The sequence below is a fragment of the Hylobates moloch genome, unplaced genomic scaffold, assembly GCF_009828535.3.
Source record: "Hylobates moloch isolate HMO894 unplaced genomic scaffold, HMol_V3 SCAFFOLD_16, whole genome shotgun sequence".
Lineage (NCBI taxonomy): Eukaryota > Metazoa > Chordata > Mammalia > Primates > Hylobatidae > Hylobates > Hylobates moloch.
Window position 1 is genome coordinate 67,606,153 of NW_026652291.1, and position 13,439 is coordinate 67,619,591.

At 36.9% G+C, this 13,439-nt stretch overlaps 1 protein-coding gene and 1 long non-coding RNA gene across 3 annotated transcripts in view; one reads left to right on the top strand and one right to left on the bottom strand.

The window, feature by feature from the left end:
* Positions 1–13,439, top strand: part of SCFD1 (sec1 family domain containing 1) — a 113,194-nt gene that overhangs the window by 90,756 nt on the left and 8,999 nt on the right. For both annotated transcript variants that reach the window (XM_058429351.1, XM_032134784.2), the window contains 3 exons: positions 2,378–2,430; positions 4,922–4,955; positions 5,526–5,591. In XM_058429351.1, the coding sequence (XP_058285334.1) occupies positions 2,378–2,430; positions 4,922–4,955; positions 5,526–5,591 (153 nt within the window). The remainder of the gene's footprint in view (positions 1–2,377; positions 2,431–4,921; positions 4,956–5,525; positions 5,592–13,439) is intronic.
* On the bottom strand, positions 157–4,143 carry LOC131381427 (uncharacterized). Its single transcript, XR_009210196.1, has 3 exons — positions 4,106–4,143; positions 1,139–1,191; positions 157–524 (listed from the first exon to the last, which is right to left on the bottom strand). It is a non-coding gene; the product is annotated as an uncharacterized LOC131381427 (long non-coding RNA).

Here is a 13,439-nt window from a genome sequence, read left to right on the forward strand (position 1 = left end):
AGTGGTATACAATGAAATAATAATAGACTTTGTCACTACATCCTAGAATACATGAAGAAAGGGTTCTTCCTGAAAAGCCTAAGGGAGGTATACATTTATGACTAACTGACTTAGAGAATACTGCTTCCTAATAGGCAATAAACTTCCAGAAGATACTATGCCAAGCAACTATAAAGATTAAAAATATAAGTAAATGCAAAACTTTAGACAGGTGCCAAATACAAAGGGGGCTAAGAAATTTTGATACTTTCCAGGCATGTTTGCTTATGCCTGTAATCCCAGCACTTTAGGTGGCCGAGGCTGGCAGATCACTTGAGCTCAGGAGTTTGAGACCAGCCTAGGCCACGTGGTGAAACCCCGTCTCTACAAAAAATACAAAAAATTAGCCTGGTGTGGTGATGCGCACCTATAGTCCCAGCTATTCAGGAGGCTGAGGTGGGAGGATCACTTGAGCTCGGGAGGTTGAGGCTGCATTGAGCCAAGATTGTGCCACTGCACTCCATCCTGGGTGACAGAGTGAGACCCTGTCTCAAAAAAAGAAAGAAAAAATTCTGTGATATTTTGTTACTGTCCCTAATCTTGAAGTTGAGATGAAAAATAATGACAGTAATAATGATAATAGCTAACATTTACTGAGTACTTATCATGTTCCAGAAATCGTTCAAAGCATTTTTCAGTGGCTCAAGCCTGTAATGCTAGCACTTTGGGAGGCCAAAGCAGGCGGATCACTTGAGGTCAGGAGTTCAAAACCAGCCTGGCCAACATGGTGAAACCCCGTCTCTACAAAAAATTAGTGGGGTGTGGTGGCATGCACCTGTAATCCCAGCTACTCTGGAGGCTGAGGCAGGAGAATTGCTTGAACCCGGGAGGTAGAGTTTGCAGTAAGCCGAGATCATGCCACTGCACTCCAGCCTGGGTGACAGAGCAAGACTCTGCCTTAAAAAAAAAAAAAAAAAAAAAGCATTTTTCACCTATTATCTCACTTAATCCTCATTAGAACTTTCTGAGAAAAGTACTAGTATTATTATTTTCATTTTATAGATGAGGACACTGTAGTGCAATGTAACTTGCCCAAGTACACAAAACTAATAAATGTCAAACTTAAATTAAGATTTTAACTAAAGGCCAAGTTTCTTACCATTATGCTGTATTGATTAGGGCAAGAATCATTCCCTTCATGGAATCTCAGAACTAGAGAGTTAAAGAAACATAAGTCATCTTAACAGTGGAGGAGAGGCAACCAAGAAATGTTGTGACTTCCCAAGTCACACTACTTTTAGTAGCAGAATTAGAACCAGAAACCTGCTACTGCTATATTCCTGCCTGGTGCTCATTCCAGCATACACATTCCTTCCACATTTCTCTGTCATAAACACATGGATGGCTACCTTGTGGATCTTACTGAAATGTTTCTCCAAGCTATGAAAGTTCATTGATCAGTTCCCTTGACTTTCACTTTATAACTCAAGGCATACTATTGCAGATATTTTTTTACTTAATTAGAAAAAAGTAACTTTTTCTGTTTTGAAAGTGTTTCTTCATCTGCTAGGTGAGGCAGCTGCCTGCATTCTCATCCTTCTCCTGTTCCCAGATGGACAAATTGATTTGGAGGCAATGAAGAGATTAGCAAAATGCTAAAGAGATTAGCAAAGTATACTAAGTTAGACCTGAGAAATAATCTTGATTGTATCCATTTGAAATGCTGTAATCTAATTCTAGATGCATTTTTATCAGTTCATTTATTAAATGTTTTCCTTTCATTTCTTAATTGAATAAATTAAAACTAAGGCAAGATATCAGATAGGTTATCTTGCCTTGTAAGTCTGGCTGGTAGTGGTTTCTTGGAGCAAAGTGTTGAAGGATCCTTACACTATGGGTTTACTGAGAGTGCTATGATTGATTAGCAGTGTCCACCCCATTGGGTACAGGACTAAATAGTAGCAACATGTGTAGCATATTTGTCAAGAATCAGGTTTTGATAGTCCTGTCAACACTCCAGAAGAGAATTAGTTTCTCTGGCATGGTAATTAAGAACTTGGGCATTGAAAGTAGACTGCCTGGGTTCAAATCCTGTAGTTCCCATACTTACTAGTCATGTGACTTTAGAAAAGTTACATAACTTTTCTCTACCCCAAACTGCCAATCTGAAAAATGAGGGTAACAGTAACAACCTGATAGACCATTATTGGGATTGAGTAATTTCATCTAAAGCACTTAGAGTAAAGGTTAGCACATAGTAAGTGCTCATTAAGTATTAGGGGTGGTTGTTATACATTCTACAAAATTGATAGATTCATTAAAATAGGATACTCTAAGCCAAACTGACCTTCTGAAGAGAAATTCCACAGTCATGGTAAAGTTCTATTTTTTTAAATAGGAAACTGATGACTATAGATATTTTGATCCCAAAATGCTGCGGGGCAATGACAGGTAAGCAGCTTTTGTCTTGTTTAACTTGTGGATTTTTTCCCCTCAAGAATGGAAATAATTGATTTTTTTATTATATAGTACTGCTTATTAAAAATCCAAACTATATGGAAAACTCGTAAGGAAACAAGTATGTATAATCTCATTATCCAAAGATATCTCTAGTAATGATACTTGGCATTTAGATGTTTTTCCTTCCACATATACACACACCCAAATTCATTTAGACGTTTACTGGTGTTTTTATGAAATGGTGGAGGTGTTAGAAACTAATTGTGGGTGAGGGAAATTTCGATAACGTGTTTTTAAATGAATATTCTTATTGGACCAATTGAAAAAAATAGGAGCTTTATATTGGATGCCAGTTGTTTGGTTGTTTTTTATTTAACTAGTCCATAAAATTAAAGTCACTGGGAACCATTGCTATATAACACCTTATGTCAATGAAGCATTCTATAAATAAATTCTGCATTTTATCACAGACATTGGATGGTAAGATATCCTTATGGATATTATTTTTCATGATTTAATTAGCGGTGGTTTGACAAATAGCCTACAAGATACAGAAAAAGAATAGGCAGAACTGGAGGCAGGGGGGTGGGGGGCGGGAATAACTGCCTTGGACTGATTTGTCTGTAGCACTGAAACTTAGATGAAGCTAGTTTGTTGCCTGTTCCTTATGTTTGGGATCTTCAGAACTTTACATTTGCTGTATCCCAAGCTTTCATATCTTTGTAGATGGTGTGAAAATAATCTAGTCATTAGATTAAATGGTTTGATAACTTGAAACGTTATTCCCTTTTCTGAATTTACCAGAAATATCACCAAAATTGCGTAAGAACTGCCAATAGCAGCTGCTGTTGGCAAAAGAGAATTTGACAAAGAATGGATTATGGAAAGGGGGATGAGGATTGACTGCTAAAGGGTACAGGACTTCTTCTAGGGGTGATAAAAATGTTCTGAAATTAGACAGTGATGGTTGTACAACTCTGTAAATATACTAAAAACCACTGATTGTACACTTTACAACAATGGATTGGCAACTTTTTCCTATATTGATGATTCTCCAACTTACATTTTTTCCTTCCTTGCATTTAGCTAACAAGTAGATATACAGTTAGCCCTCAGTATGCGTGGGTTCCTCATCCATGGATTCAACCAACCAGGGTTCGAAAATATTTGGGGGAAAAAACGGATGGTTGAATCTATACGGAGCATGTACAGACTATTTTTTTCTTGTGTTTATTCTCTAAGCAATACCTAATACAATGTAAACTATATAGTTTGTAATACTGTTTACATAGCATTTACATTGTATTAGGTATTATAAGTAATCTAGAGATTATTTAAAGTATATGGGAAGATGTGAGTAGGTTATATGCAAACACTACACCATTTTACATAAGGTACTTGAGTATCTGTGGACTTTGGTGTCTGTGGAGGTTCCTGGAACCAGTCCTTCATGGGTATCAAGGGAGACTATACTTGGCTTCTTGGAAATTTACTGAGAAATGTTTAATCCTTAATGTAGTTTATGCATGGTAATGAGGAAGAATATTAGCATTGATAAGACAGATAAGCTTAGAGTTTCATTTTTAACAGAGCCTTCTCCTGAGCTGTCCCATCACAGTTAAATCTTGGTGATTAATAACTAATAATACTATTCTATAAGTCTTACCTCTCCTCATCCATGTCTACTCTTTAAGGAACTGAAACACTGAAGAGGCATTTCAGTCAGGTGGACTTGTAGCTTCCTCTGTGGAATATTCAGACAGGCCATAGAAATGAGGAAAAGGTGACAGACTGTGTCATCAGCCTCTGAACAATTAAGAAAGTTATGATAGCCCTCTTTTCTCAGTTGAAATTTTCAAAAATTACTTAGGGGAAAATCTAAGTTGTCCTTTTAAGTCATACTCTACAGCCTGTTTTAGCACTCAAATGTAAGTCTAGACTCACAAAAGCTTTGAAAAATGTCTTTATAATACTTTGGTGTCTAAGAGATGTTTAATAAATAAGCTGCAGCAAAATTCAGATCCCTCCCTCCCTTACCCATTTGCTTCCTGAGTTGTTATTCTTCCCATACATGTATTTATACAGTTTTTCCACAAATGTAGATACCCACAAACTACATATAATATTGAATATGGTAAAAATTTGCCACATAAAGTATATGCCTTATCCATTCACCACAAACCCAGACTTACGCTCCTCCTCATGGGAGTTGCTGCTCAGTCATCTCGAATTTTATTTTAAAGTAATAGGTTGACCCATTTCCTTTTAGACTCTGAGATATCTCCCTTTTCTAGCTTCTTCTTATGAAACCCAGTTCACTACCTGGCTCTGCAAAATTAAAGGACCCACCCCTCTAAGAAGGTGAAGGAGGTAGAATTGTAAATACTTACCTAATAGTGCACGTGTGTGTATTTCCCATACCTATTTTATTCATAATAAAAGCCATGGGTGAAATTTTCAGTATTGTTTTTCTTTATTACAGCTCAGTTCCCAGAAATAAAAATCCATTCCAAGAGGTAAGTTTCATATAAAAATTCTATATTCCTAGAAAGGAAAGATGAAAGGTGACCAATCTTGAAGACTGTCTGTCCTAAACATGGCTTTATGATGATTAATGTATGGTAATTTGGCCTGGCAATTATATTTTTCTAATTTATAAAGCTGCTTATAATATTTTAAGCTTAAAAATAACTGACAAATAATTCACAGGAAATGAAGTATTTCAGATTGCAGTGAGAGTTTTACATGTGTGGAACCTTTTTCTGAAATTGGATTCCAAACATTTGTGAAGATATCATGACTGTTTTCATTTGAAATACAAAGAAGCTTCTCTGTAAAATATACAGTAAATAACATATATTGGAAATTATAGTTATTTTCCTCTAAATTGTTTCTGAAAAATCTCTTCTTCATACTACTCAAGAGACATTAGAAATTTATAAATTGACTTTTTAGAAACATTTCTTAATAATTAAAATAGCATCAGGGGCTTAGAATATGACTTTTGGCTAGCATTTTTTAACTTTAATTTTAGAATAGGTTTCAGACTAAAAACCATGTTTTTTTTTCATCTGTTTGCATTTTAGGCCATTGTTTTTGTGGTGGGAGGAGGCAACTACATTGAATATCAGAATCTTGTTGACTACATAAAGGTACATTTTATTTAGCCTTTTTATTCTGTTGTTAGATGGTTTCATAGGTAGAACACTAGCATTCTCTGATAGCTATCCTGATCCTTCTATAACTTCTTTTCTAAAAGGTAGTTTTAAAATCATGCATATATGATTTTTAAATGTTTATTGTTTTCCTATTCCTGTCACATTCATTTCTGGCCTGAAATTGTACTTAATCTAGAAAACAATGTATCTTATTGATACAATGCACTTTGCAGCTACCTGTCTTAGTATAACATCAAATGCTTAGAGACCTCTTCCCAAAAAAAAAAAAAAACTCGTGGTGAAACGATTTACAAAACTCATTTATCTGAATAATATGCACTTTACTCCTATCCTATTAGCTTAAATCAACAACATACTTCTAACAAACTTGGATTTTTTTGTTTTGTTTTTTCAGCAAACAGGAGCTATAGAGGTAGCAAATGAAAGGGAGTGCAGGGAGTGGCAGACAGCTAAGCAGAAAGAAAGGAAGGAAAGAGCATACTTTGAAGAGGAAAAACACTATTTAAAATTCAGGGGCAACAGAATTAGCTATTTTTAGAATGTCATTTTGTAATCTTCACTTATTCACTTAACATTAATGATCATTCTTTATGTCCTTATGTCATGTATGGCCTTAATGATGGTAGAGGATTATGGTACAATGAAGACAAAAACACACAGACAGGTGCCACAGAGCTCCAAAACAAATAACTACTCTTGGGATTCTATCTCAGTTTCATAGAGCACGCTTCATCTTTGCATCGTGAACCACCAAGATGTATGTGAGATACCTTAGTTTCAGAAGAGCCCTGGTCTTGTACAAAGGTTTTTTATTTTTATAACTTTTAAGTTCAGGGGTACAAGTGCAGTTTTGTTACATAGGTAAACTCGTGTCATGGGGTTTGCTTTACAGATTATTTCATCACTCAGGTATTAAGCCTAGTACCCATTTGTTATTTTTCCTGATCCTCTCCCTCTTCCCACCCTCCACCAGGCCCCAGTATGTGTTGTTCCCCTCTGATGTGTCCATGTGTTCTCATCATTTAGCTCCCGCTTATAAATGAGAACATGCAGTATTTGGTTTTCTGTTCCTGAGTTAGTTTGCTAACGATAATGGCCTGCAGCTCCATCCATGTCCCTGCAAAGAACATGATCTTATTTTTTTTATGCCTGCATAGTATTCCATGGTATACATGTACTACATTTTCTTTATCTAGTCTAACATCAGTGGACATTTAGGTTGATTCCATGTCTTTGCTATCGTGCATAGTGCTGCAAGTGAACATACCTGTGCATGCATCTTTATAATAGAATGATTAATATTATTTGGGGTATATACCCAGTAATGGGATTGCAGAGTTGAATGGTATTTCTGTCTTTAGGTCTTTGAGGAATCGCCACACTGTCTTCCACAATGGCCGAACTAATTTACACTCCCATCAATGTTCCAAAAAGGGATGTGTATAAGTGTTCCTTTTTCTCCAAAACCTCACCAGCATCTTAAAAAAAAAAAAAAAAAAAAAATGCTGACTGGTGTAAGATGGTATCTCATTGTGGTTTTGATTTGCATTTCTCTAATGATCAGTGATGTTGAGCTTTTTTTCATATGATTTTTAGCCACATGTATGTCTTTTGAAAATGTTCATGTCCTTTGCCCACTTTTTTTATGGGATTTTTTTTTTTTTTTTTTTGAGACAGTCTCACTCCATTGCCCAGGTTGGAGTGCAGTGGTGCCATCTCGGCTCACAGCAACCTCTGCCTCCCAGATTCAAGCGATTCTCCTGCCTCAGCCTCTCAAGTAGCTGAGATTACAGGCGCACCCTTCCACACCCAGCTAATTTTTGTATTTTTAGTAGACACGGAGTTACACCATGTTGGCCAGATTGGTCTTGAACTCCTGACCTCAAGTGATCTGCCCACCTCAGCCTCCTAAAGTGCTGGGATTACAGGTGTGAGCTACCCACCTGGGCTGGGGTAGTTTTTTCTTGTAAAGTTCCTTATAGATGCTGGATATTAGACCTTTGCTGGATGCATAGTTTGCACAAACTTTCTACCATCCTATAGGTTTTCTGTTGATAATTTCTTTTGCTATGTAGAAGCTCTTTAGTTTGATCCCATTTGTCAATTTTTGCTTTTGTTGTGGTTACTTTTGGTGTCTTTGTCATGAAATCTTTGCCCATTCCTATGTCCAGAATGATATTGCCTAGGTTGTCTTCCAGGGTTTTTATAGTTTAGGGTTTAACATTTAAGTCTTTAATCCATCTTGAGTTGATTTTTGTATGTGGTGTAAGGAAGAGGTCCGGTTTGAGTTTTCTGCATATGGCTAGCCAGTTATCCTAGCACCATTTATTGAATAGGGAGTCCTTTCTCCATTGCTTTTGTCAGGTTTGTCGAAGATCAGATGGTTGTAGGTATGCAGTCTTATTTCTTGGTTCTCTGTTCTGTTTGATTGGTCTGTAGGTCTGTTTTTATACCAGTACCATGCTGTTTTGGCTACTGTATAGCCCTGTATAGTTTGAAGTCTGGTAGCATGGTGCCTCCAGCTTTGTTCTTTTTCCTTATGATTGCCCTGGCTATTTTGGCTCTTTTTTGGTTCCATATGAATTTTAAAATAGTTTTCTCTAGTTCTGTGAAGAATGTCAGTGGTAATTTAATAGGAATAGCATTGAATCTATCAATTGCTTTGGGCAGTATGGCCATTTTAATGATATTTCTTCTTCCTATCCATGAGCATGGAATGTTTTTCCATTTGTTTGTGTCATCTCTGATTTATTTGAGCAGTGGTTTGTAGTTCTGCTTGTAGAGATCTTTCACCTCCCTAGTTAGCTGTATTGAGTATTTTATTCTTTTTGTGGCAGTTGTGAATGGGAGCTTCTTCCTGATTTGGCTCTCGGCTTGACTGTTACTGTTGTATAGGCATGCTAGTGATTTTTTGCACATTGATTTTGTATCCTGAGACCTTGCTGAAGTTGTTTATCAGCTTAAGAAGCTTTTGGGCTGAGACTGTGTGGGCCTTTCTAAATATAGGATCATGTCATCTGCATACAGAGACAGTTTGACTTCCTGTCTTCCTATTTGGATGTCTTTTTTCTTTCTCTTGCCTGATTGCCCTGGCCAGAACTTGCAATACTATGTTGAATAGCAGTGATCAGAGAGGGCATCCTTGTCTTGTGCCAGTTTTCAAGTGGGAATGGTTAATACTCCTCTAGTTTCATAGCGAAAATTAAGTTGCATGACCAGGCTCAAAAGCAGAAACCAAGGGAATATGACAGAAACCAGATGCTAACCATCTCTATAAACAGTGCTGACAAACTAATACAAGTTGCCCCCTAGTCTTGACTCTAGCACAGGGCTATATTCATCACTAGTTAGAACATTTCATTCAGGTTTGGCCAACAGTTAGCAACATGACTGGTTCCAGGTGTTCCCAGGGATAAACACATGGTTGCAATAGACACTTACGCATTCCACACGCTCTTACCCTTGGTTAAGCTTTTTTAATCACTTGTCATCATTCTTCTTTTGGCATCTTTTACATTATATAACAGAAAAACAAGAAGATAAACACCAAAATACTAATAATTTGTAGTTACTGAAGTAGATTATAACTTTTTAAAAAATTGCAGTTTACCAGATAGTCCAGTGAAAACTTGTTCTTAATCATGTACAAGCTTGACGGTTTTACCTCTTTCTACCACAGAAAGTTGAGTTTTGTGAAATTTTATAACAATTATTAATCTAGTTCTTTCTCTGATAATCTAGTCTTTTACCAGAAGACCATCTTGTAGGGGTTTTAATTCAGTTTCCTTATACATTTGCTCATTCATTTGGTCATAGGATTTGTTCATATGAACCTCACCAGTGATACCATTTGCACCAAGTAGCAATTACATTATGATTTAGATTGCTTACTAAATGTTTTCTCATCTTTCTCAACAAAATCAGTTCTTGCTTATATGCCAAAATGTTGTAATTGACTGAGGCACCATAAGTTTCCCATAAATTCATTCTTTTTGCTCGCTCTGCCAAGATACCAGGCCATTTTCCTTGCACTACTTTGGCTTTTAATTGAGGAGCATACTTAATCCTTCTTGAGTCTGAGTACATGTGTCTTTCCATCTTTATGTAACTGTTGAGTTTGTTTTATCATTTTTCCAGGCTGCTTGCCACCATTTCCCTTCCTCCTGAAATAACATTTCTTGTCAACAACCAGTAGGTCATTAAGTCGTCTTGCTCAGTATGTCTCTTTTCATTAAAGGCAAATTGGGCTTACCATAGGACTCATAGAACTGTGCCAGTGTTTCTGCCCAAATTGGTTTAACCACCAAATAAGTTGTTGCCATTTTTTATTGCTTGAATATAGTTTGAATATATCTTTTGGATCCAAAATCTTTCAGGAACCTTTTGAGAGATGGCGGGCGAGGGAAGACAAAAGTTTTCAGTTCCCCGAGACAGTGTCATATGAGTAGTAATTATTCTCAGCAAAAGATCAGGGCTATAAGTGTGTAAGCCCACCTAGTTATCCTTTACTTGGTTTCAGTACTAAGAATTTTTTTAACCTTAGTGCCTTCCGCCCACAGAAACAAAGTACATAGGCATTAGAGCACATGATACTATGACTAGTTGGAAATGCAGCAGTTATTTTATGTCTGTGTTTCTGGACACCTTTCTTAACAAATCATAATTGTGTTTAATAGTTATGTGGTGGTCTGTGACTTCATTGTTCAACAAAATCATTTGTGTGCATTTCAGAGACAACAGTGTCCTAATTTTGCCTCCCAAAAGTGGTTCCCTACAATAGATAAAACCAACAGGAGCCAAAAGGCAAGCATTAGAATTATTCTGTGTTTATCCTCAAGATGTTATTAGCATCAAGATTCAGACAAAATTCTGCAGATTAAATTATTAAATCTCCTGCAACCCCTTAGACAGCTTCAAATAAAGGAGACAATTTCATCAGTTCTTATGGGCACGTGTAAATATAGCTAAGGGCATTCTCTTGCTTCCAGGCTCTTACGAGATACCAAAATAATGTTAACTTTCTCTTTTGCATTATTCACTTGTTGGCTCCCTCTCTGAGAGTAAAGACTTTTCCTCCTTTCTCCTGTCGTTAGTTTTTTACCCAGACCTTGACTTCTGAGTTAGGAGACCATCAGATTTGGCAAGAGGACTTACCTGTGGAGCTGACAGCAGTGTGAGACTGGCCAGTGCTTTTCCCCTTCGTCCGTTCCCAGTCACATGATGTTGAGGTGGATAACTACAAGTTTATAGGACTATCTTGTCCACATGTGAGGAAAGATTAAACATTAATCTTAAACAAAAAAAAAAACATTGATTCCAAGCTTAGATAGGTGAAAATAAAAACATTCCATTCCAACATTCCTCAGACAGTTATATTTAGAGGTATTATCTTCATGTCATGTTTGCAACTGATCCTTCTTCCTGAGCTTGTAAATGTTATCCATATCCATGTTCTACATGATAAGTCAGAGAAAAAGAAAAATGTTCAGAAATATGGAGGAAATTGTTAGTTCCTGTGTTATTACTCCACCTCTCCCTTATTTTTCCTGAAGTATCTCTATAATCTATTTAGTGGTGAGTCCCCCTTTAATTCCATGCCTTTTATGTTTTGACACACATTCCATCATGCAAGTAACTCTGTCTCTCATTACCAATTTGAAAAGCGTTTCAAACATTTGCTCCAATACTTTGTTTGGTGAGGTATGTAAGTTAGTCTATGATAGATAATGGTTGTTAGCACATTGTTGAACTGCACCTGCAGTAAAGTGAGTTTCTTTATCAAATGATACATAAGTAGGAGGTCTAAATTGAAATTGTTTCTGCTGTTAAATAATGTTATTTAATAATGTTAAATATTGTTAAAGATGATTCCTGCAGCTACCAGGTATACACATCCAAATAAGTGTGTATTCTAGACAAGACCTGTTGCTGTCCACGTGGAACCATAGATAATGGCCACCATAATTCTGTGTGAATGTATGTTTTCATTCCTTTTAGGTATATACCTAAGAGTGGAATTGTTGCGTCACTTAGTAACTAATCATTTGAAGAACTACAGACTGTTTTCCAAAGCAGCTGCACCATTTTACATTCCCCGCAGCAGTGTATGAGGGTTCTCACTTCTCCACTTCATTACTAACACTTGCTTTGTTATCTATATTTTCCTGATGACTTATGAAGTCAAGAATCTTTCCACATGTGTATTGGCCATTTGTATATCTTTGGAGAAATGTCTGTTTAGATCCTTTGTCTTTTTTTTTTTTTGAGACGGAGTCTTGTTCTGTCACCCAGGCTGGAGTGCAGTGGCGCAATCTCAGCTCACTGCAACCTCTGCCTCTGGGGTTCAAGCAATTCTCCTGCCTCAGCCTCCCAAGTAACTGGGATTACAGGCACGCACCACCATCATCCACCTTGGCCTCCCAAAGTGTTGGGATTACAGGCTTGAACCACCACGCCTGGCCCCTTTGTCCATTTTTAATTGCGTTATTTTGCCTTTTTGTAATATTGATACAGATCCCGTATCAGATACATGATTTCCAGATTTTTTTCCCCCATTCTCTGGGTTGTCTTTTCTCTTTCTGTGATGGTGTCTTTTAAAGTGCAAAAGTTTATTTCGGCGAAGTCCAGTGTATTTTTTTTTCTTTTGTTGCCTGGGCTTTTCGTGGCATATCTAAGAATCCTTTGCCAAATCTAAGGTCATAAAGATTTGACCCTGAGTTTTCCTCTAAGAATTGTATAATTTTTTAATAGGGTATGAAGATCCAGTTTCATCTTTTTGCATATCCAGTTGTTCCACTGCTATCTGTTGAAAAGACTATTCTTTCTCCCCTGTAATGGTTTTGGAAACCTTGTTGAAAATCACTTGATGTGTATGGGTTTATTTCTGAACTCTCAATTCCATTATTTGGATCTATAGGTCTGTTCTTGTGCCAGTATTACACTGTGTTGATCATCATGGCTTTCTTAGTATATTTTGAAATCAGGACACATGTGAGTCCTACTTTATTGTTTCGGCTTTTCTGGGTCTTTTGCAATTTTTTATGAATTTTAGAATTTGTGAATGTCTACAAAGACTGTGTTAAATCTCTGGATCAGTTTGGGGAGTATTTTCATCTTAATGTTAATTAAGGCTTCTGGTCCATGAATAGGGGATGTTTTTCCTTTTATATCTTTAATTTCATTCAATAATATTTTGTAGTCTTCAGAGTATATTTTTATGCTGTTATGAAAGGCATTTTTTTTTTAATTTAAGTTTTAGGGTACATGTGCACAACGTGCAGGTTTGTTACATGTGTATACATGTGCCATGTTGGTGTGCTGCACTCATTAACTCATCATTTACATTAGGTATATCTCCTAATGCTTTCCCTCCCCCTCCCCCTACCCCACTACAGGTCCCAGTGTAGGATGTTCCCCTTCCTGTGTCCAAGTGTTCTCATTGTTCAATTCCCACCTATGAGTGAGAACATGTGGTGTTTGGTTTTTTGTTCTTGCTATAGTTTGCTGGGAATGATGGTTTCCAGCTTCATCCATGTCCCTACAAAGAACATGAACTCATCCTTTTTTATGGCTGCATAGTATTCCATGGTGTATATGTGCCACATTTTCTGAATCCAGTCTATAATTGATGGACATTTGGGTTAGTTCCAAGTCTTTGCTATTGTGAATAGTGCCGCAATAAACATATGTGTGCATGTGCCTTTATAGCAGCATGATTTATAATCCTTTGGGTATATACCCAGTAATGGGATGGCTGGGTCAAATGGTATTTCTAGTTCTGCATCCTTGAGGAATCACCACGCTGTCTTCCCCAATGGTTGA